The sequence below is a fragment of the Carcharodon carcharias genome, chromosome 4 (assembly GCF_017639515.1).
Source record: "Carcharodon carcharias isolate sCarCar2 chromosome 4, sCarCar2.pri, whole genome shotgun sequence".
Taxonomy (NCBI): domain Eukaryota; kingdom Metazoa; phylum Chordata; class Chondrichthyes; order Lamniformes; family Lamnidae; genus Carcharodon; species Carcharodon carcharias.
Genome location: NC_054470.1, coordinates 203,162,225 through 203,187,232, shown reverse-complemented (window position 1 = coordinate 203,187,232; position 25,008 = coordinate 203,162,225). Strand labels below are relative to the sequence as shown.

Genomic DNA, 25,008 nt, shown 5'->3' with positions numbered 1-25,008 from the left:
GTGTACACAACACCCAATCTCCTCAAACTATTCCACCGAGTGTACACAACACGCAATCTCCCCAAACTATCACACCGAGTATACACCACACCCAATCTCCCCAAACTATCCCACTGATTGTACACAGCACCCAATCTCCCCAAACTATCCCACCGAGTGTACACAACACCCACTCTCCCCAAAGTATCCCACCGAGTGTAAAGAACACCCAATCTCCTCAAACTACGCCACCAAGTGTACACAACACCAAATCTCACCAAACTACCCCACCGAGTTTATACAACACCCAATGTCCCCAAACTACCCCACCGAGTGTACACAACACCCAATTTCCTCAAACAATCCCACCGAGTGTACACAACACCGAATCACCCCCAAACTATCCCACCGAGTGTACACACCACCCAGTCTCCTAAACTACCGCTCCGAGTGTACACATCACCCAATCTCCCCAAACTGTCACACTGAGTGTACACAACACCCAATGTCCCCAAACTACCCCAACGAGAGTACACAACACCCAGCCTCCCCAAACTATTCCACCAAGTGTACACAACAACCAATCTCCCCAAACTATTCCACCAAGTGCACTCAACACCCAACCTCCCCAAACGATTCCACTGATTGTACACAACACCCAAACTATCACATCGAGTGTACACAACACCCAATCTCGCCAAACTAACCCACCGAGTGTACACAACACCCAACATCCCCAAACTATCCCACTGAGTGCACGCAACACCCAACCTCCCCAAACTACCCCACCGAGTGTACACAGCACCCAATCTCCCCAAACTACCCCACCGAGTGTACACAACACCCAACCTTCCCAAACTATTCCACCGAGTGTACACAACACCCAATCTCCCCAAACTGTGCCACCGAGTGTACACAACACCCAATCTCCACAAACTATTCCACCGAGTTTACACAACACCCAATCTCCCCAAACTGTCCCAACGAGTGTACACAACACCCAATCTCCTCAAACTATTCCACCGAGTGTACACAACACGCAATCTCCCCAAACTATCACACCGAGTATACACCACACCCAATCTCCCCAAACTATCCCACTGAGTGTACACAACACCCAATCTCCCCAAACTATCCCACCGAGTGTACACAACACCCACTCTCCCCAAACTATCCCACCGAGTGTAAAGAACACCCAACCTCCTCAAACTACGCCACCGAGTGTACACAACACCCAATCTCACCAAACTACCCCACCGAGTGTACACAACACCCAATGTCCCTAAACTACCCCACCGAGTGTACACAACACCCAACCTCCGCAAACTATTCCACCAAGAGTACACAACACCCAACCTCCCCAAACTATTCCACCGAGTGTACACAACACCCAACCTCCCCAAACTATCCCACGGAGTGTACACAACACCCAACCTCCCCAAACTATCCCACTGAGTGTACGCAACACCCAACCTCCCCAAACTGTCCTACCGAGTGTACACAACACCCAATCTCCACAAACTATTCCACCGAGTGTACACAACATCCCATCTCCCCAAACTACCACGCCGAGTATACACCACACCCAATCTCCCAAAACTATCCCACCGAGTGTACACAACAACCACTCTCTCCAAACTAACCCACCGAGTGCACACAACACCCAATCTCCTCAAAGTACGCCACCGAGTGTACACAACACCCAATCTCCTCAAACTATCACATCGAGTGTACACAACACCCAATCTCCCCAAACTATCCCACTGATTGTACACAACATCAAATCTCCTCAAACTCCCCCACCGAGCGCACACAACACCCAATCTCCTCAAACTATCACATCGAGTGTACACAACACCCAATCTCCTCAAAGTATCACATCGAGTGTACACCACAACCAGTCTCCCCAAACTGTCCCACCGAGTGTGCACAACACTCAATCTCCTCAAACTATTCCACCGAGTGTACACAACACCCAATCTCCCCAAACTATCCCACCGAGTGTACACAACACCCAATGTCCCCAAACTACGCCACCGAGTGTACACAACACCCAACCTCCGCAAACTATTCCACCAAGTGTACACAACACCCAACCTCCCCAAACTATTCCACCGAGTGTACACAACACCCAACCTCCCCAAACTATCCCACTGAGTGTACGCAACACCCAACCTCCCCAAACTATCCCACTGAGTGTCCGCAACACCCAACCTCCCCAAACTCTTCCACCGAGTGTACACAACACCCAATCTCCCCAAACTGTCCCACCGAGTGTACACAACACCCAATCTCCACAAACTATTCCACCGAGTGTACACAACAACCAATCTCCCAAAACTATCACACCGAGTATACACCACACCCAATCTCCAAAAAATATTCCAACGAGTGTACACAACAACCACTTTCCCCAAACTATCCCACTGAGTGTACACAACACCCAATCTCCTCAAACTACGCCACCGAGTGTACACAACACCCAATCTCCTCTAACAATCCCACCGAGTGTGCACAACACACAATCTCCTCAAACTTTCCCACCGAGTGTACACATCACCCAGTCTCCTCTACTATCCCACCGAGTGTACACAACACCCAATCTCTTCAAACTATCCCACCGAGTGCACACACCACCCAGTCTCCTCAACTACCGCACCGCGTGTACACAACACCCAATCTCCCCAAACTGTCACACTGAGTGTACACAACACCCAATCTCCCCAAATTATTACACCAAGTGTACACAACACCCAACCTCCCCAAAATATTCCACCGAGTGTACACAACACCCAATCTCCCCAAACTATCAAACCGAGTGTACACAACACCCAAACTCCCCAAACTACCCCACCGAGAGTACACAACACCCAAACTCCCCAAACTATTCCACCGAGTGTACACATCACCCAATATCCTCAAATTCTCCCACGCAGTGTACACAACACCCAATCTCCCCAAACTCTCCCACCGAGTGCACACAGCACACAGTCTCCTCAACTATTCCAACGAGTGTACACAACACCCAATCTCCTCAAACAATCCCACCGAGTGTACAAAACACCCAGTCTCCTCAACTATCCCACCGAGTGTACACAACACCCAATCACCCCAAACCATCACACCGAGTGTACATAACACCCAATCTCCCCAAACTACCCCACCGAGTGTACACAACACCCAACCTCCCCAAACTATTCCACCAAGTGCACACAACACCCAACCTCCCGAAACGATTCAACCGAGTGTACACAACACCCAAACTATCACATCGAGTGAACACAGCAGCCAATCTCCCCAAACTACCCCACCGAGTGTACACAACACCCAACCTCCCCAAACTATTCCACCGAGTGTACACAACATCCAATCTCCCCAAACTGTCCCACCGAGTGTACACAACACCCAATCTCCACAAACTATCCCACCGAGTGTACACAACACCCAATGTCCCCAAACTACGCCACCGAGTGTACACAACACCCAACCTCCGCAAACTATTCCACCAAGTGTACACAACACCCAACCTCCCCAAACTATTCCACCGAGTGTACACAACACCCAACCTCCCCAAACTATCCCACTGAGTTTACGCAACACCCAACCTCCCCAAACTATCCCACTGAGTGTCCGCAACACCCAACCTCCCCAAACTATTGCACCGAGTGTACACAACACCCAATCTCCCCAAACTGTCCCACCGAGTGTACACAACACCCAATCTCCACAAACTATTCCACCGAGTGTACACAACAACCAATCTCCCAAAACTATCACACTGAGTATACACCACACCCAATCTCCCAAAACTATTCCACCGAGTGTACACAACAACCACTTTCCCCAAACTATCCCACTGAGTGTACACAACACCCAATCTCCTCAAACTACGCCACCGAGTGTACACAACACCCAATCTCCACAAACTATTCCACCGAGTGTACACAACACCCAATCTCTCAAAACTGTCCCAGCTAGTGTACACAACACCCAATCTCCTCAAACTATTCCACCGAGTGTACACAACACGCAATCTCCCCAAACTATCACACCGAGTATACACCACACCCAATCTCCCCAAACTATCCCATTGAGTGTACACAACACCCAATCTCCCCAAACTATCCCACCGAGTGTACACAACACCCACTCTCCCCAAACTATCCCACCGAGTGTAAAGAACACCCAATCTCCTCAAACTACGCCACCGAATGTACACAACACCCAATCTCACCAAACTACCCCACCGAGTGTACACAACACCCAAGGTCCCCAAACTACCCCACCGAGTGTACACAACACCCAACCTCCGCAAACTATTCCACCAAGAGTACACAACACCCAACCTCCCCAAACTATTCCACCGAGTGTACACAACACCCAACCTCCCCAAACTATCCCACGGAGTGTACGCAACACCCAACCTCCCCAAACTATTCCACTGAGTGTACGCAACACCCAATGTCCCCAAACTGTCCTACCGAGTGTACACAACACCCAATCTCCACAAACTATTCCACCGAGTGTACACAACATCCCATCTCCCCAAACTATCACGCCGAGTGTACACAACACCCAATGTCCCCAAACTACGCCACCGAGTGTACACAACACCCAACCTCCGCAAACTATTCCACCAAGTGTACACAACACCCAACCTCCCCAAACTATTCCACCGAGTGTACACAACACCCAAACTCCCCAAACTATCCCACTGAGTGTACGCAACACCCAACCTCCCCAAACTATCCCACTGAGTGTACACATCACCCAATATCCTCAAATTCTCCCACGGAGTGTACACAACACCCAATCTCCCCAAACTCTCCCACCGAGTGCACACAGCACACAGTCTCCTCAACTATTCCAACGAGTGTACACAACACCCAAACTCCTCAAACAATCCCACCGAGTGTACAAAACACCCAGTCTCCTCAACTATCCCACCGAGTGTACACAACACCCAATCACCCCAAACCATCACACCGAGTGTACACAACACCCTATCTCCCCAAACTACCCCACCGAGTGTACACAACACCCAACCTCCCCAAACTATTCCACCGAGTGTACACAACACCCAACCTCCCCAAACGATTCCACCGAGTGTACACAACACCCAAACTATCACATCGAGTGAACACAGCAGCCAATCTCCCCAAACTACCCCACCGAGTGTACACAACACCCAACCTCCCCAAACTATTCCACCGAGTGTACACAACACCCAATCTCCCCAAACTGTCCCACCGAGTGTACACAACACCCAATCTCCACAAACTATTCCACCGAGTGTACACAACACCCACTCTCCCAAAACTGTCCCAACTAGTGTACACAACACCCAATCTCCTCAAACTATTCCACCGAGTGTACACAACACGCAATCTCCCCAAACTATCACACCGAGTATACACCACACCCAATCTCCCCAAACTATCCCATTGAGTGTACACAACACCCAATCTCCCCAAACTATCCCACCGAGTGTACACAACACCCACTCTCCCCAAACTATCCCACCGAGTGTAAAGAACACCCAATCTCCTCAAACTACGCCACCGAGTGTACACAACACCCAATCTCACCAAACTACCCCACCGAGTGTACACAACACCCAAGGTCCCCAAACTACCCCACCGAGTGTACACAACACCCAACCTCCGCAAACTATTCCACCAAGAGTACACAACACCCAACCTCCCCAAACTATTCCACCGAGTGTACACAACACCCATCCTCCCCAAACTATCCCACGGAGTGTACGCAACACCCAACCTCCCCAAGCTATTCCACTGAGTGTACGCAACACCCAATCTCCCCAAACTGTCCTACCGAGTGTACACAACAATAATCTCCACAAACTATTCCACCGAGTGTACACAACATCCCATCTCCCCAAATTATCACGCCGAGTGTACACAACACCCAATGTCCCCAAACTATGCCACCGAGTGTACACAACACCCAACCTCCGCAAACTATTCCACCAAGTGTACACAACACCCAACCTCCCCAAACTATTCCACCGAGTGTACACATCACCCAACCTCCCCAAACTATCCCACTGAGTGTCCGCAACACCCAACCTCCCCAAACTATTCCACCGAGTGTACACATCACCCAATCTCCACAAACTATTCCACCGAGTGTACACAACACCCAATCTCTCAAAACTGTCCCAGCTAGTGTACACAACACCCAATCTCCTCAAACTATTCCACCGAGTGTACACAACACCCAATCTCCTCAAACTATTCCACCGAGTGTACACAACACCCAACCTCCCCAAACTATTCTACCAAGTGTACAAAACAGCCAACCTCCCCAAACTATTCCATCGAGTGTACACAACACCCAACCTCCCGAAACTATCCCACTAACTGTACGCAAAACCCAACCACCCCAAGCTACCTCACCGAGTTTTACACAACACCCAATCTCCCCAAACTAACCCACCGAGTGTACACAACACCCAACATCCCCAAACTATCCCACTGAGTGCACGCAACACCCAACCACCCCAAGCTACCTCACCGAGTGTACACAACACCCAATCTCCCCAAACTACCCCACCGAGTGTACACAACACCCAACATCCCCAAACTATCCCACTGAGTGCACGCAACACCCAACCTCCCCAAACTACCCCACCGAGTGTACACAACACCCAACCTCCCCAAACTACCCCACCGAGTGTACACAACACCCAACCTCCCCAAACTATTCCACCGAGTGTACACAACACCCAATCTCCCCAAACTGTCCCACCGAGTGTACACAACACCCAATCTCCACAAACTATTCCACCGAGTGTACACAACACCCAACCTCCCCAAACTATCCCACTCAGTGTACGCAAAACCCAACCACCCCACGCTACCTCACCGAGTGTACACAACACCCAATCTCCTCAAACTAACCCACCGAGTGTACACAACACCCAACATCCCCAAACTATCCCACTGAGTGCACGCAACACCCAACCTCCCCAAACTACCCCACCGAGTATACACAACACCCAACCTCCCCAAACTACCCCACCGAGTGTATACAACACCCAACCTCCCCAAACTATTCCACCGAGTCTACACAACACCCAATCTCCCCAAGCTGTCCCACCGAGTGTACACAACACCCAATCTCCACAAACTATTCCACCGAGTGTACACAACACCCAATCTCCGCAAACTGTCCCAACGCGTGTACACAACACCCAATCTCTTCAAACTATTCCAGCGAGTGTACACAACACCCAATCTCCACAAACTATTCCACCGAGTGTACACAACAACCAATCTCCCAAAACTATCACACCGAGTATACACCACACCCAATCTCCCAAAACTATTCCACCCAATGTACACAACAACCACTTTCCCTAAACTATCCCACTGAGTGTACACAACACCCAATCTCCTCAAACTACGCCACCGAGTGTACATAACACCCAATCTCCTCGAACTATCCCACCGAGTGTACACAACAGACAATCTCCTCAAACTTTCCCACTGAGTGTACACATCACCCAATCTACTCAAACTCTCCCACGGAGTGTACACAACGCACAATCTCCCCAAACTATCCCACCGAGTGTACACAACACCCAGTCTTCTCTACTATCCCACCTAGTGTACACAACACCCAATCTCTTCAAACTATCCCACCGAGTGCACACACCACCCAGTCCCCTCAACTACTGCACCGCGTGTACACAACACCCAATCCCCCCAAACTGTCACACTGAGTGTACACAACTCCCAATCTCCCCAAACTACCCCATCGAGAGTAGACAACACCCAACCTCACCAATCTATTACACCAAGTGTACACAACACCCAACCTCCCCAAACTATTCCACCGAGTGTAACACAACACCCAATCTCCCCAAACTATCAAACCGAGTGTACACAACACCCAAACTCCCCAAACTACCCCACCGAGAGTACACAACACCCAAACTCCCCAAACTATTCCACCGAGTGTTCACAACACCCAATCTCCCCAAACTATCCCACCGAGTGCACACAGCACACAGTCTCCTCAACTATTCCAACGAGTGTACACAACACCCAAACTCCTCAAACAATCCCACCGAGTGTACAAAACACCCAGTCTCCTCAACTATCCCACTGAGTATACACAACACCCAATCTCCCCAAACTATCACACCGAGTGTACACAACACCCAATCTCCCCAAACTACCCCATCGAGTGTACACAACACCCAACCTCCCCAAACGATTCCACCGAGTGTACAAAACAGCCAACCTCCCCAAACTATTCCATCGAGTGTACACAACACCCAACCTCCCGAAACTATCCCACTAACTGTACGCAAAACCCAACCACCCCAAGCTACCTCACCGAGTTTTACACAACACCCAATCTCCCCAAACTAACCCACCGAGTGTACACAACACCCAACATCCCCAAACTATCCCACTGAGTGCACGCAACACCCAACCACCCCAAGCTACCTCACCGAGTGTACACAACACCCAATCTCCCCAAACTACCCCACCGAGTGTACACAACACCCAACATCCCCAAACTATCCCACTGAGTGCACGCAACACCCAACCTCCCCAAACTACCCCACCGAGTGTACACAACACCCAACCTCCCCAAACTACCCCACCGAGTGTACACAACACCCAACCTCCCCAAACTATTCCACCGAGTGTACACAACACCCAATCACCCCAAACTGTCCCACCGAGTGTACACAACACCCAATCTCCACAGACTATTCCACCGAGTGTACACAACACCCAACCTCCCCAAACTATCCCACTAAGTGTACGCAAAACCCAACCACCCCACGCTACCTCACCGAGTGTACACAACACCCAATCTCCTCAAACTAACCCACCGAGTGTACACAACACCCAACATCCCCAAACTATCCCACTGAGTGCACGCAACACCCAACCTCCCCAAACTACCTCACCGAGTATACACAACACCCAACCTCCCCAAACTACCCCACCGAGTGTATACAACACCCAACCTCCCCAAACTATTCCACCGAGTCTACACAACACCCAATCTCCCCAAACTGTCCCACCGAGTGTACACAACACCCAATCTCCACAAACTATTCCACCGAGTGTACACAACACCCAATCTCCCCAAACTGTCCCACCGAGTGTACACAACACCCAATCTCTTCAAACTATTCCACCGAGTGTACACAACACCCAATCTCCGCAAACTGTCCCAACGCGTGTACACAACACCCAATCTCTTCAAACTATTCCACCGAGTGTACACAACACGCAATCTCCCCAACCTATCACACCGAGTATACAATACCCCCAATCTCCCCAAACTATCCCACTGAGTGTACACAACACCCAATCTCCCCAAACTATCCCACCGAGTGTACACAACACCCACTCTCCCCAAACTATCCCACCGAGTGTAAAGAACACCCAATCTCCCCAAACTACGCCGCCGAGTGTACACAACACCCAATCTCACCAAACTACCCCACCGAGTGTACACAACACCCAAACTCCCCAAACTACCCCACCGAGAGTACACAACACCCAAACTCCCCAAACTATTCCACCGAGTGTACACATCACTCAATCTCCTCAAATTCTCCCACGGAGTGTACACAACACCCAATCTCCCCAAACTATCCCACCGAGTGCACACAGCACACAGTCTCCTCAACTATTCCAACGAGTGTACACAACACCCAAACTCCTCAAACAATCCCACCGAGTGTACAAAACACCCAGTCTCCTCAACTATCCCACCGAGTGTACACAACACCCAATCTCCCCAAACTATCACACCAAGTGTACACAACACCCAATCTCCCCAAACTACCCCACCGAGTGTACACAACACCCAACCTCCCCAAACTATTCCACCAAGTGTACACAACACACAACCTCCCCAAACGATTCCACCGAGTGTACACAACACCCAAACTATCACATCGAGTGAACACAATACCCAATCTCCACAAACTACCCCACCGAGTGTACACAACACCCAACCTCCCCAAACTATTCTACCAAGTGTACAAAACAGCCAACCTCCCCAAACTATTCCATCGAGTGTACACAACACCCAACCTCGCCAAACTATCCCACTAAGTGTACGCAAAACCCAACCACCCCAAGCTACCTCACCGAGTGTACACAACACCCAATCTCCCCAAACTACCCCACCGAGTGTACACAACACACAACCTCCCCAAACTACCCCACCGAGTGTACACAACACCCAACCTCCCCAAACTATTCCACCGAGTGTACACAACACCCAATCTCCCCAAACTGTCCCACCGAGTGTACACAACACCCAATCTCCACAAAATATTCCACCGAGTGTACACAACACCCAACCTCCCCAAACTATCCCACTAAGTGTACGCAAAACCCAACCACCCCACGCTACCTCACCGAGTGTACACAACACCCAATCTCCTCAAACTAACCCACCGAGTGTACACAACACCCAACATCCCCAAACTATCCCACTGAGTGCACGCAACACCCAACCTCCCCAAACTACCCCACCGAGTGTACACAACACCCAACCTCCCCAAACTACCCCACCGAGTGTACACAACACCCAACCTCCCCAAACTATTCCACCGAGTCTACACAACACCCAATCTCCCCAAACTGTCCCACCGAGTGTACACAACACCCAATCTCCACAAACTATTCCACCGAGTGTACACAACACCCAATCTCCGCAAACTGTTCAAAAGCGTGTACACAACACCCAATCTCTTCAAACTATTCCACCGAGTGTACACAACACGCAATCTCCCCAACCTATCACACCGAGTATACAATACACCCAATCTCCCCAAACTATCCCACCGAGTGTACACAACACCCACTCTCCCCAAACTATCCCACCGAGTGTAAAGAACACCCAATCTCCTCAAACTACGCCGCCGAGTGTACACAACACCCAATCTCACCAAACTACCCCACCGAGTGTACACAACACCCAATGTCCCCAAATTACCCCACCGAGTGTACACAACACCCAATCTCCTCAAACTATCCCACCGAGTGTACACAACACCGAATCTCCCCCAAACTATCCCACCGAGTGTACACACCACCCAGTCTCCTCAAATTCTCTCACGGAGTGTACACAACACCCAATCTCCCCAAACTATCCCACCGAGTGCACACAGCACACAGTCTCCTCAACTATTCCAACGAGCGTACACAACACCCAAACTCCTCAAACAATCCCACCGAGTGTACAAAACACCCAGTCTCCTCAACTATCCCACCGAGTGTACACAACACCCAATGTCCTCAAACTCTCCCACGGAGGGTACACAACACCCAATCTCCCCAACCTATCACACTGAGTATACACCAAACCCAATCTCCCCAATCTATCCCACTGAGTGTACACAACACCCAATCTCCACAAACCATCCCACCTAGCGTACACCACACTCAATCCCCTCAAACTATCCCACCGAGTGTACACAACAACCAATCTCCCCAAACCATCCTACCGCGTGTACACAGCGCCAAATTCCTCAAACTCTCCCACCAAGTTTACACAACACACAATCTCCTCAAACTTTCGCACCGAGTGTACACAACACCCAATCATCTCAAACTATCCCACCGAGTGTACACAATACCCTATCTCCTCAAACTATTCTACCGAGTGTACTCAGCACCCAATCTCACCAAACTCCGCCACTGAGTGTACACATCACCCAAGCACCCCAAAGTATTCCATCGAATGTACACCACACCCAATCTCCTCAAATTATCACACCGAGTGTACACAACACCCAATCTCCCCAAACTACCCCACCGAGTGTACACAACCCCAAATCTCCCCAAACTACCCCACCGAGTGTACACAACACCCAATCTCCCCAAACTATCACATCGGGTGTACACAACACCCAATCTCCCCAAACTGTCCCACTGAGTGATACACAACACCCAATCTCCTCAAACTATTCCACCGAGTGCACACAACACCCAATCTCCTCAAACTATCACACCGAGTATACACCACACCCAATCTCCCCAAACTATCCCACCTTGTGTACACAACACCCAATCTCCCCAAACTATCCCACTGAGTGTGCACAACACCCACTCTCCCCAAACTATCCCGAGTGTACACAACACCCAATCTCCTCAAACTATCCCACTGAGTGTACACAACACCCAATCTCCTCAAACTATCCCACCGAGTGTACACAACACCCAATCTCCTCAAACTATCCCACCGAGAGTACACAACACCCAATCTCCTCAAACTATCCCACCGAGTGTACACATCACCCAATCTCCTCAAACTCTCCCACCGAGTGTACACAACACCCATTCTCCCCAAACTATCCCAACAAGTGTACACAACACCCAGTCTCCTCAATTATCCCGCAGAGTGGACACAAAACCCAATCTCCTCAAACTATCCCACCGAGTGTACACAACACCCAATCTCCCCAAACTATCCCACCGAGCGTACTCAACACCCAGTCTCCTCAACTATCCCACCGATTGTACTCAACACCCAACCTCCCCAACTTATTCCACCGAGTGTACACATCACCCAATCTCCTCAAACTCTCCCACGGAGGGTACACAACAGCCAATCTCCCCAAACTATCCCCCGAGTGTACAAAATACCCAGTCTCCTCAACTATTTCACCGAGTGTGCACAACACCCAATCTCCTCAAACTATCCCACCGAGTGTACACAACACCCAACCTACCCCAAACTATCCCACCAAGTGTACACAACACCCAGTCTCCTCAACTATCCCATCGAGTTTACACAACACCCAATCACCCCTAACTATCACACCGAGTGTACACAACACCCAACCTCCCCAAACTATCCTACCGAGTGTACACAACACCCAATCTCCTCAAACTATCCCACCGAGTGTGCACATCACCCAGTCTCCTCAACTATCCCACCGAGTGTACACAACACCCAATCTCCTCAAACTATCCCACCGAGTGTACACAACTCCCAGTCTCCTCAACTATCCCACCGATTGTACATAACACCTAATCTCCCCAAACTATCCCACCGAGTGTACACAACACCCAGTCTCCTCAACTATCCCACCAATTGTACACCAAGTTTCCTCGATAAATCATGGAAAAGAAAGATTGTTCAGATCTTGGAAATCTAAAATAAAAACAGAAAACTTTGGAAATATTCAGCAGGTCTGGCAGCATCTGTGGAGAGGAGAACAGAGTTACCGTTTCAGGTCAATGACCTTTTATCTTGACTTTAAAGAACGGTAACCTCGAACTAACAAATTAACTCTGTTTCTCTTTCCACAGATGCTTCCATGTCAAATACAGCAACACCCGGACAATATTCAGGCTTGGGCTGACAAGTGGCAAGTAACATTCATGCCACACAAGTGCCAGGCAATGACCATCTCCAACAACAGAGAATCCAACCATCGCCCTTTGGTGTTCAATGGCATTACCATCACTGAATTCCCCACTACCAACACCCTGAGGTTTACCATTCTAGATGGTAGTGGTCATGGGTTTGGAAGGTGCTGTCTGTGGATCCTTGGTGAGTTCCTGCAGTGCATCTTGTAGATGGTACACACACTGCTGCTACTGTATGTCGGTGGTGGAGGGAGTGAATGTTTGTATATGTGGTGCCAATCAAGCGGCTGCTTTATCCTGGATGGTGTCCAGCTTCTTGAATGTTGTAGGAGCTGCACTCATCCAGGCAAGTGGAGAGTATTCCATCACACTCCTGGCTTCCAGAAACTGAACTGGACCAGCCATATAAATACTGTGGCTACAATAGCAGGTTAGAGGCTGGGAATCCTGTGATGATTAACTTACCTCCTGACTCCCCAAAGCCTGTCCACCATCCACAAGGTACAAGTCAGGAGTGTGATGGAATACTCCCCACTTGCCTGGATGAGTGCAGCTCCCACAACACTCAAGAAGCTTGACACTGTCCAGGACAAAGCAGCCCACTTGACTGGCAGCCCATCCACAAACATTCACTCCCTCCACCACTGATGCACAGTAGCAGCAGTGTGTACCATCTACAAGATGCACTGCAGGAATTCACCAAGGATCCACAGACAGCACCTTCCAAACCCATGACCACTACCATCTAGAAGGACAAGGGCAGCAGATAGATGGAAACACCACCACTTACAAAACCTGGGACATTGAGAAGCCTCAGCTGAAATGGTCGCAATCACTGAAAAAAACTATATTTACATTTTCAAACTGACCAGGCTGGGATTTGACCTCTTGCTGTCTGAACTATTCATCCAGGATTTGGTTGATATTTAATTTGAGAATTGAGTGACAGGGCATGCTCAGTATCAGTACCTCTGACATGAAACATCCAGCGGGAGAGAGAGGGGCTACTTATAAACCCACTTTCCCAATTTCCCCCCATCCCTTGTCCCCTCACAACCCTCTCCCCACCCCCCCTTGCCTGATGTTCATCGCTGGTTGTCTAGACGATGGCGTCTCTTTAATCCTGTGGGATTGAGGTTGAACCTGGATCTCATGGTCTGGCTCTCACTCACTGGGAGGGGTTGGCCATTCTTCCACCTGTCACAGGTGACTTTAGTCTGCTTAACCCCTGACCTTTGAACGACATGTGCCCAATTAACTCACCAGGTGTGGTAACCACAGCGCCCATGGGAAATCCGTTGCCAATTCCCTTTGCCATGGTGACAATATCTGGTTTCACTCCATGTGCCTGGAAACCCCAATAATGACTCCCCAAGCGGCCGAATCCAGTTTGAACCTGTGAAGGACATTGCACAATGTCATGGGTCAAGCTAACACTGCCTTCACCAGATTTGACAAATCAGAGGGGCTGGTGTTAATCCTTCCCTCTCAACATGGCAGGAGGGATCCAAGTCAGCCAAGACCCCTTTCCAATGACCTGCCACCATCACCATCCTTCTCCCCTTCCCCCAGCCTGTCCCCTCCCCCGCCCCCTGTGACCCACTCCCCCACTCACCTTAACCATTCACAATCAGCAATTATTCATTTTAAATCAGAGATTGTTAGATTTCTGTTAATCGAAACTATCAGGAGAAATGGAACAAAAGTGGATGTATAGCAATTAGAGTTGAGGGGCCGAATGGCCTCCTCCTGTTCCTGTTATTGCTCTGCTTCCTGCTCAGTGGATTCGATCTGAAATGTGGTCTCTGTTTATCTGAAGATAGTCGACAGGATTAAAGAAAACAACCAGTTAACCTTTTGTAATGAGTTATTTATAATATTCCAATCTCCACTGAGACTGAGAATGGTTTCGGGACACTCAAACCTCCAGTTATTAACTGAGAGGATGATGTATCAAGATTTCATTTTTAAAAAGAAATTTTATAGTATCAAATAACAAACAAAACACTATTGACCAAACACCTTTTTCTCTTGTACACAACTTGTACTTTAAACTATAGAAATAAATGACAGCTTGTTAATTATGGTACATCATTACTGTGTGGAGTTACAGTCCTTATACCATAAACTCCCAGTTACTCCCAGCTTCAAACGGGTTTGATCCCTTATATTTTCCCAGTTGGGTAACTTCTAATCACTGAACTCTCTCTCTCACTCAGAGTTACATTGTAGATTTCTTCCTTTAGCTCCAATCTAGGCAAATCATCCAGCCTCCTTTAACCCTTCGTGAACACAGCCTTCAATCCGCATTCCACATGGTGAGTGATAGGGTCAGCATGTTCTCCGCTTAAGGTGCAGGCCAGGCTAATTCCATCTTTTGCTCTCTCTATTTCTCAGTTTTCCAGGAACCACAAGACAAAACTGCAACTTCCTTCTGTCTGTGATATTTCTGGGTTTATAAGGAAGTCTGTAACCTGATCTCAAAATGGCTTCCTCTACCCTCTTCTCCATGGCAATGGGAAACACAGCCTTGTATCTAAGTAGAAATGTTAACCAGTTATCTTTGATCCCGACTATCTTCCATTTTATAAGTAAAGGGATAGTTTGCAATGCAACTGTTTATAATTTAATATCAATAACACCTTTCTGGGACGTTGGGTCATATCATTATAGATTTAGAAACTACTGTCATTATCCATGTGTGTAAGTATCTTCCACCTCCCTCTCAATTAAACAGTCTGGGTCTTCTGATCTCTAACAATTAAACAACCAAGGTTTACTGTCAGACACATGTCTCATGACCCCCTTCATTTGCATTTAAAGATACAGTCCCAAACTATAACACCCTTATAAACAAAAAGATACAGTCTTAAAACATAATAATCTTATAAATCTTCCAATTGTAACAATAATATAATGATACTGGGGCAGCTGCTGCTCTTCCAATGGTATTAAAAACCTTTCCACATTCCCCAAAACTCTTAGTATATTATCAAATTCCTGGCAAAACCTTGGAATTCCCAATAGAATACTCTGCAGAATTCCCAATTCCAGGAAATTTTCAGTTAATATCCGTATCAAATATCCACAGTGAGATGTTCCCCTTAATTAATAAATTACCATCACATGAAAGATCCATGATGAGCCCCTGTGTATCTCTCACCTCATCAGATATGTATAATCCTCCTCTTTCTCGAATAATCTCCTGGACCTCCTTCAGAAATCCTTTAGGATATTGCACAATCCCATTGACACCCTGTGGAGAGACAATCCAATCCTTATTCATTATATCCCAGTCTCGGAGAACCCATTGTGAACAAATACAATCCATCATTATTTGATATTGTTACATTGTGACAAACACTGGCATTAAAAACCAGCTCAAAACCTGCATATTAAACAATGTGAGACCCCCTGCAGTATTGTCATCAGAGTAATTCACAGCAGACTAGCCACCAAGATACTGAAAATAAACCCCAAATATCAGAACCAATCCACAAAGACAGCAATGGATCCCGGGAAACACTCCCAATTCACCACTACCTTCCTGACCATCCAACTGTGCACAAACCTTTTCCCATTCACCCCCACTGCACACAATCCCAATCCCAAACCCCTTCCCATTCACGCCCACTGTACACAATCCCAATCCCAAACCCCTTCCCGTTCACTCCCACTGTACACAACCCCAATGGACCCAAACCTCTTCCCGTTCACTCCCACTGTACACAACCCCAATGGACCCAAACCTCTTCCCGTTCACTCCCACTGTACACAATCCCAATGAACCCAAACCACTTCCCATTCACCCCAACAGTACACAACCCCAATGGACCCAAACCTCTTCCCGTTCACCCCCACTGTACACAATCCCAATGAACCCAAACCACTTCCCATTCACCCCAACAGTACACAACCCCAATGGACCCAAACCCCTTCCCGTTCACTCCCACTGTACACAACCCCAATGGACCCAAACCCCTTCCCGTTCACTCCCACTGTACACAACCCCAATGGACCCAAACCTCTTCCCGTTCACTCCCACTGTACACAACCCCAATGGACCCAAACCCCTTCCCGTTCACTCCCACTGTACACAATCCCAATGGACGCAAATCCCTTCCTGTTCACTCCCATTGTACACAATCCCAATGGATCCAAACCCCTTCCCGTTCACTCCCACTGTACACAATCCCAATGAACCCAAACCCCTTCCCGTTCACTCCCACTGTACACAACCCCAATGGACCCAAACCCCTTCCCGTTCACTCCCACTGTACACAACCCCAATGGACCCAAACCTCTTCCCGTTCACTCCCACTGTACACAACCCCAATGGACCCAAACCCCTTCCCGTTCACTCCCACTGTACACAATCCCAATGGACGCAAATCCCTTCCCGTTCACTCCCACTGTACACAATCCCAATGGATCCAAACCCCTTCCCGTTCACTCCCACTGTACACAATCCCAATGAACCCAAACCCCTTCCCGTTCACTCCCACTGTACACAATCCCAATGGACCAAAACCACTTCCCGTTCACTCCCACTGTACACAATCCCAATGGACGCAAATCCCTTCCCGTTCATCCCACTGTACACAATCCCAATGGATCCAAACCCCTTCCCGTTCACTCCCACTGTACACAATCCCAATGAACCCAAACCCCTTCCCGTTCACTCCCACTGTACACAATCCCAATGGACCAAAACCACTTCCCGTTCACTCCCACTGTACACAATCCCAATGGACCCAAACCCCATCCCGTTCATTCCTACTGTACACAATCCCAATGGACCCAAACCCCTTCCCGTTCATCCCACTGTACACAATCCCAATGGAACCAAACCCCTTCCCGTTCACTCCCACTGTACACAATCCCAATGGACCCAAACCTTCCAGTTCATTCCCACTGTACACAATCCCAATGGACCCAAACCCCTTCCTATTCACTCCCACTGTACACAATCCCAATGGAACCAAACACCTTCCAGTTCACTCTCACTGTACACAATCCCAATTCCAAACCCCTTCCGGCTCATGCCCACTGAACAAAATCCCAAACCCCTTCCGGTTCACTCCCACTATACACAATCCCAATCCCAAATCCCTTCCCGTTCACTCCCACTATACACAATCCCAATCCCAAACCCCTTCCCGTTCACTCCCACTGTACACAATCCCAATGGATCCAAATCCCTTCCTGTTCACTCCCAGTGTACACAATCCCAATGGACCAAACCCCATCCCGTTCATTCCCACTGTACACAATCCCAATGGACCCAAACCCCTTCCCGTTCATCCCACTGTACACAATCCCAATGGACCTAAACCCCTTCCCGTTCACTCCCACTGTACACAATCCCAATGGACCCAAACCCCTTCCCGTTCATTCCCACTGTACACAATCCCAATGGACCCAAACCCCTTCCCGTTCATTCCCACTGTACACAATCCCAATGAACCCAAACCCCTTCCCGTTCACTCCCACTGTACAAAATCCCAAACCCCATCCCGTTCACTCCCACTGTACACAATCCCAATGAACCCAAACCCCTTCCCGTTCACTCCCACTGTACACAATCCCAATGAACCAAAACCACTTCCCGTTCATTCCCACTGTAAACAATCCCAATGAACCCAAACCCCTTCTCGTTCACTCCCACTGTACACAATCCCAATCCCAAACCCCTTCTCGTTCACTCCCACTGTACACAATCCCAATGGATCCAAACCCCTTCCCGTTCACTCCCACTGTACACAATCCCAATGAACCCAAACCACTTCCCGTTCACTCCCACTGTACACAATCCCAATGGACCCAAACCACTTCCCGTTCACTCCCACTGTACACAATCCCAATGGAACCAAACCCCTTCCGGTTCACTCCCACTGTACACAATCCCAATGGACGCAAATCCCTTCCCTTTCACTCCCACTGTACACAATCCCAATGGACCCAAACCCCTTCCCGTTCACTCCCACTGTACACAATCCCAATGAACCCAAACCCCTTCCCGTTCACTCCCACTGTACACAACCCCAATGGACCCAAACCCCTTCCCGTTTACTCCCACTGTACACAATCCCAATCCCAAACCCCTTCCCGTTCACTCCCACTGTACACAATCCCAATGTAACCAAACCCCTTCCTGTTCACTCCCACTGTACACAATCACAATGAACCCAAACCCCTTCCCATTCACTCCCACTGTACACAATCCCAATCCCAAACCCATTCCCATTCACTCCCACTGTACGCAATCCCAATCCCAAACCCCTTCCCGTTCATCCCACTGTACACAACCCCAATGGACCCAAACCCCTTCCCGTTTACTCCCACTATACACAATCCCAATCCCAAACCCCTTCCTGTTCACTCCCACTGTACACAATCCCAAACCCCTTCCCGTTCACTCCCACTGTACACAATCCCAATGAACCCAAACCCCTTCTCGTTCACTCCCACTGTACACAATCCCAATGTACCCAAACCCCTTCCCGTTCACTCCCACTGTACACAATCCCAATCCCAAACCCATTACCGTTCACTCCCACTGTACACAATCCCAATCCCAAACCCCTTCCCGTTCACTCCCACTGTACACAACCCCAATGGACCCAAACCCCTTCCCGTTTACTCCCACTGTACACAATCCCAATCCCAAACCCCTTCCTGTTCACTCCCACCGTACACAATCCCAAACCCCTTCCCGTTCACTCCCACTGTACGCAATCCCAATGAACCCAAACCCCTTCTCGTTCATCCCACTGTACACAATCCCAATGAACCCAAACCCCTTCCCGTTCACTCCCACTGTACACAATCCCAATGTACCCAAACCCCTTCCCGTTCACTCCCACTGTACACAATCCCAATCCCAAACCCCTTCCCGTTCACTCCCACTGTACACAATCCGAATGGACCCAAACCCCTTCCCGTTCACTCCCACTGTACACAATCCCAATGGACCCAAACCCCTTCCCGTTCACTCCCACTGTACACAATCCCAATGGACCCAAACCCCTTCCTGTTCATTCCCACTGTACACAATCCCAATGGACCCAAACCCCTTCCCGTTCACTCCCACTGTACACAATCCCAATCCCAAACCCATTCCCGTTCACTCCCACTGTACACAATCCCAATCCCAAACCCCTTCCCGTTCACTCCCACTGTACACAACCCCAATGGACCCAAACCTCTTCCCGTTTACTCCCACTGTACACAATCCCAATCCCAAACCCCTTCCTGTTCACTCCCACCGTACACAATCCCAAACCCCTTCCCGTTCACTCCCACTGTACGCAATCCCAATGAACCCAAACCCCTTCTCGTTCACTCCCACTGTACACAATCCCAATGTACCCAAACCCCTTCCCGTTCACTCCCACTGTACACAATCCCAATGACCCAAACCCCTTCCCGTTCACTCCCACTGTACACAATCCGAATGGACCCAAACCCCTTCCCGTTCACTCCCACTGTACACAATCCCAATGGACCCAAACCCCTTCCCGTTCACTCCCACTGTACACAATCCCAATGGACCCAAACCCCTTCCTGTTCATTCCCACTGTACACAATCCCAATGGACCCAAACCCCTTCCCGTTCACTCCCACTGTACACAATCCCAATCCCAAACCCCTTCCCGTTCACTCCCACTGTACACAACCCCAATCCCAAACCCCTTCCCGTTCACTCCCACTGTACACAATCCCAATCCCAAACCCCTTCCCGTTCACTCCCACTGTACACAATCCCAATCCCAAACCCCTTCCCGTTCACTCCCACTGTACACAATCCCAATCCCAAACCCATTCCCGTTCACTCCCATTGTACACAACCCCAATGGAACCAAACCCCTTCCCGTTCACTCCCACTGTACACAATCCCAATTGTTAGGAAATCCATTGATGTGTGTGTCTCTGTGGAGATTGTAATAGTTAAGGGACAGGATGTTCCAATGCTGTCACAGTGGTTGCTGCTTAGTACCAGGGGTTGGACCCACTGGGAGGGTGTTGATAGATACCCCAGAGCAGTTCCCGGGTCAGTGAAGAGTTGTTCAAGGGTCAGTTAGTGGTGTCAGTCAGGGAAGAGATTCCAGGCAGCAATAGTGCTGTGTACTGGCTGTGCAGCTAGGGCCCAGGAGCTGTTTGGTGGCTCCACACTGTGGCAAAGGTTTGTGCTACGAGAAACCCTCAGAGCCACTGATAGTTCAGTGCAGCTGAGAGTGCGTTGGTTGTGGAGGGAGTGAATATTTGTGGATGTGGTGCCAATCAAGTGGGCTGCTTTGTCCTGGATGGTGTCAAGTTTCTTCAGTGTTGTGGACTCATCCAGGCAATTGGGGAGTATTCCATCACACTCCTGACTTGTGCCTCGTAGATGGTGGACAGGCTTTGGGGAGTCAGGAGGTGAGTTACTTGCCACAGGATTCCTAACTTCTGACCTGCTCTTGTAGCCACAGTATTTATATGGCTAGTCCAGTTAGTTTCTGGTCAATGGTAACCCCCAGGATGTTGATAGTAAGGGATTTAGTGATGGTAATGCCATTGAACATCAAGGGGCGATGGTTGGATTCTCTCTTGTTGGAGATGGACATTGTCTGACACTTGTGTGGTGTGAATGTTACTTGCCACTTGTCAGCCCAAGCCTGGATATTGTCCAGATCTTGCTGCATTTGGACATGGACTGCTTCAGTATCTGAGGAGTCGTGAATGGTGCTGAACATTGTGCAATCATCAGCGAACATCCCCACTTCTGACCTTATGATGGAAGGAAGGTCATTGATGAAGCAGCTGAAGATGGTTGGGTCGAGGACACTACCCTGAGGAACTCCTGCAGAGTTGTCCTGGAGCTGAGATGACTGACCTCCAACAACCACAACCATCTTCCTTTGAGCTAGGTATGACTCCAAGCAGTGGAGAGTTTTCCCCCTGATTCCCATTGACTCCAGTTCTGCTAGGGTTCCTTGATGCCACTGTTTAAACTACCAGGAGGTGAACTGTCATTGAGGTAGTCTGAGTTGGAGTGGCTTTGAAGGAGTTCTGAGGCTAGATCTTGGAAAGTGCAGAATTGGAATCTGTTGTGAAGGGGACAGAGTATTAATGAGATTTAGTGACTCAGTGTCCCTGACATCTGTGGGGGCTGCTGAAAACCCAAGGAATCTGTCTTTATCGCATTTGCCATTCGATGTGCAGTGTGGGCTGTTCGACCGTAGTCTGTTTGTTCATTCATGTGTGCCTCGTGTTAATTCGAAATATTAGAACATACACATGCACATAAGTATATAGTAGATTGTTTTACTTTTCTAACTTGTATTGTAAAGTTTACCATATCTGTTCAAAACCCATGGAATATTTTGGCTTTATTCCAAAAGCAGGTGTTTTAACTACTTCAAACGAACTTAACAGACGACCCCGGCCACATCCCAGGACCTGTCTGAGGATCATAACACAATGAACCTTATCCCCTTCCTGTTCCCTCCCACAATACCAGTGTCTTTCTAACAAAGGTTCCTCAGCTGAACGTCTCTGATCTGCTTCTTACCTGGATGGGTTCAGCAATGAATCCAGCCACTCGACTGGGTACAGCAGACTGGAGGGTTGTGTGAAGCTGTCCAATGTAGGCGTCCTTGGCCTGGCAACTGTCTGATACAAGGAAGGAAGAGACTAACTCATTGACCAATCAGACGCTGCTAAGGAATCCGGACCCCTGCCCCCCCGCCTCACCCCACCCCCACCCCCTCACCCACCCCCACCCCCTCACCCACCCCCACCCCCACCCCCTCACCCACCCCCACTCCCTCACCCACCCCCTCACCCACCCCCACCCCCACACCCACCACCTCACCCACCCCCACCCCAACCCCCCAAACCCACCCCCACCCCCACTCCCTCACCCACCCCCACCCCCTCACCCACCCCCACCCCCCAAACCCACCCCCACCCCCACCCCCCTCACCCACCCCCACCCCCTCACCCACCCCCACCCCCACCCCCCAAACCCACCCCCACCCCCTCACCCACCCCCACCCCACCCCCTCACCCACCCCCACCCCCACCCCCCAAACCCACCCCCACCCCCTCACCCACCCCCACCCCCACTCCCTCACCCACCCCCACCCCCTCACCCACCCCCACCCCCACCCCCCAAACCCACCCCCACCCCCACTCCCTCACCCACCCCCACCCCCTCACCCACCCCCACCCCCCTCAACCACCCCCACCCCCAACCCCCACCCCCTCACCCACCCCCCCCCCCCTCACCCACCCCCCACCCCCACCCCCTCACCCCCACCCCCACCCCCTCACCCACCCCCACTCCCTCACCCACACCCCCACCCCCACCCCCTCACCCACCCCCACCCCTCACCCACACCCCCACCCCCACCCCCCCTCACCCACCCCCACTCCCTCACCCCACCCCCACCACAACCCCCTCACCCACCCCCACCCCCACCCCCTCACCCACCCCCACTCCCTCACCCACCCCCACCCCCTCACCCACCCCCACCCCCCTCACCCACCCCCACTCCCCTCACCCACCCCCACCCCCACTCCCTCACCCACCCCCACCCCCTCACCCTCCCCCACCCCCTCACCCACCCCCACCCCCACCCCCACCCCCTCACCCACCCCCACCCCCTCACCCACCCCCACCCCCTCACCCACCCCCACCCCCACCCCCACACCCACCCCCACCCCCTCACCCACCCCCACTCCCTCACCCACCCCCACCCCCACCCCCTCACCCACCCCCACCCCCTCACCCACCCCCACTCCCCTCACCCACCCCCTCACCCACCCCCTCACCCACCCCCCACCCCCACCCCCTCACCCACCCCCACCCCCTCACCCACCCCCACCCCCTCACCCACCCCCTCACCCACCCCCTCACCCACCCCCACTCCCTCACCCACTCCCTCACCCACCCCTACCCCCTCACCCACCCCCACCCCCACCCCCTCACCGACCCCCACCCCCACCCCCTCACCCACCCCCACCCCCTCACCCACCTCCACTCCCTCACCCACACCCCCACCCCCACCCCCTCACCCACCCCCACCCCCACCCCCCAAACCCACCCCCACCCCCCACTCCCTCACCCACCCCCACCCCCTCACCCACCCCCACCCCCTCAACCACCCCCACCCCCACCCCCTCACCCACCCCCACTCCCTCACCCACACCCCCACCCCCACCCCCTCACCCACCCCCACCCCCACCCCCTCACCCACCCCCACTCCCTCACCCACACCCCCACCCCCACCCCCTCACCCACCCCCACTCCCTCACCCACCCCCACCACAACCCCCTCACCCACCCCCACCCCCACCCCCTCACCCACCCCCACTCCCTCACCTACCCCCACCCCCTCACCCACCCCCACCCCCTCACCCACCCCCACTCCCTCACCCACCCCCACCCCCACCCCCCAAACCCACCCCCACCCCCACACCCACCCCCACCCCCCACCCCCTCACCCACCCCCACCCCCACCCCCTCACCCACCCCCACTCCCTCACCCACCCCCACTCCCACACATCACCCCCACCCCCACTCCCTCACCCCACCCCCACTCCCTCACCCACCCCCACTCCCTCACCCCACCCCCACTCCCTCACCCCACCCCACTCCC

General features: G+C 51.2%; 1 protein-coding gene across 1 annotated transcript in view; it reads right to left on the bottom strand.

Annotated features, from left to right (window-relative positions):
• LOC121276838 (alanine--glyoxylate aminotransferase 2, mitochondrial-like) overlaps positions 1-25,008 on the bottom strand; it is a 47,253-nt gene that overhangs the window by 20,966 nt on the left and 1,279 nt on the right. The window contains exons 2-4 of the mRNA XM_041185382.1: positions 22,918-23,014; positions 16,528-16,620; positions 14,628-14,760 (exon numbers count right to left, since the gene is read on the bottom strand). Coding sequence (XP_041041316.1) covers positions 14,628-14,760; positions 16,528-16,620; positions 22,918-23,014 — 323 coding nt within the window. The remainder of the gene's footprint in view (positions 1-14,627; positions 14,761-16,527; positions 16,621-22,917; positions 23,015-25,008) is intronic.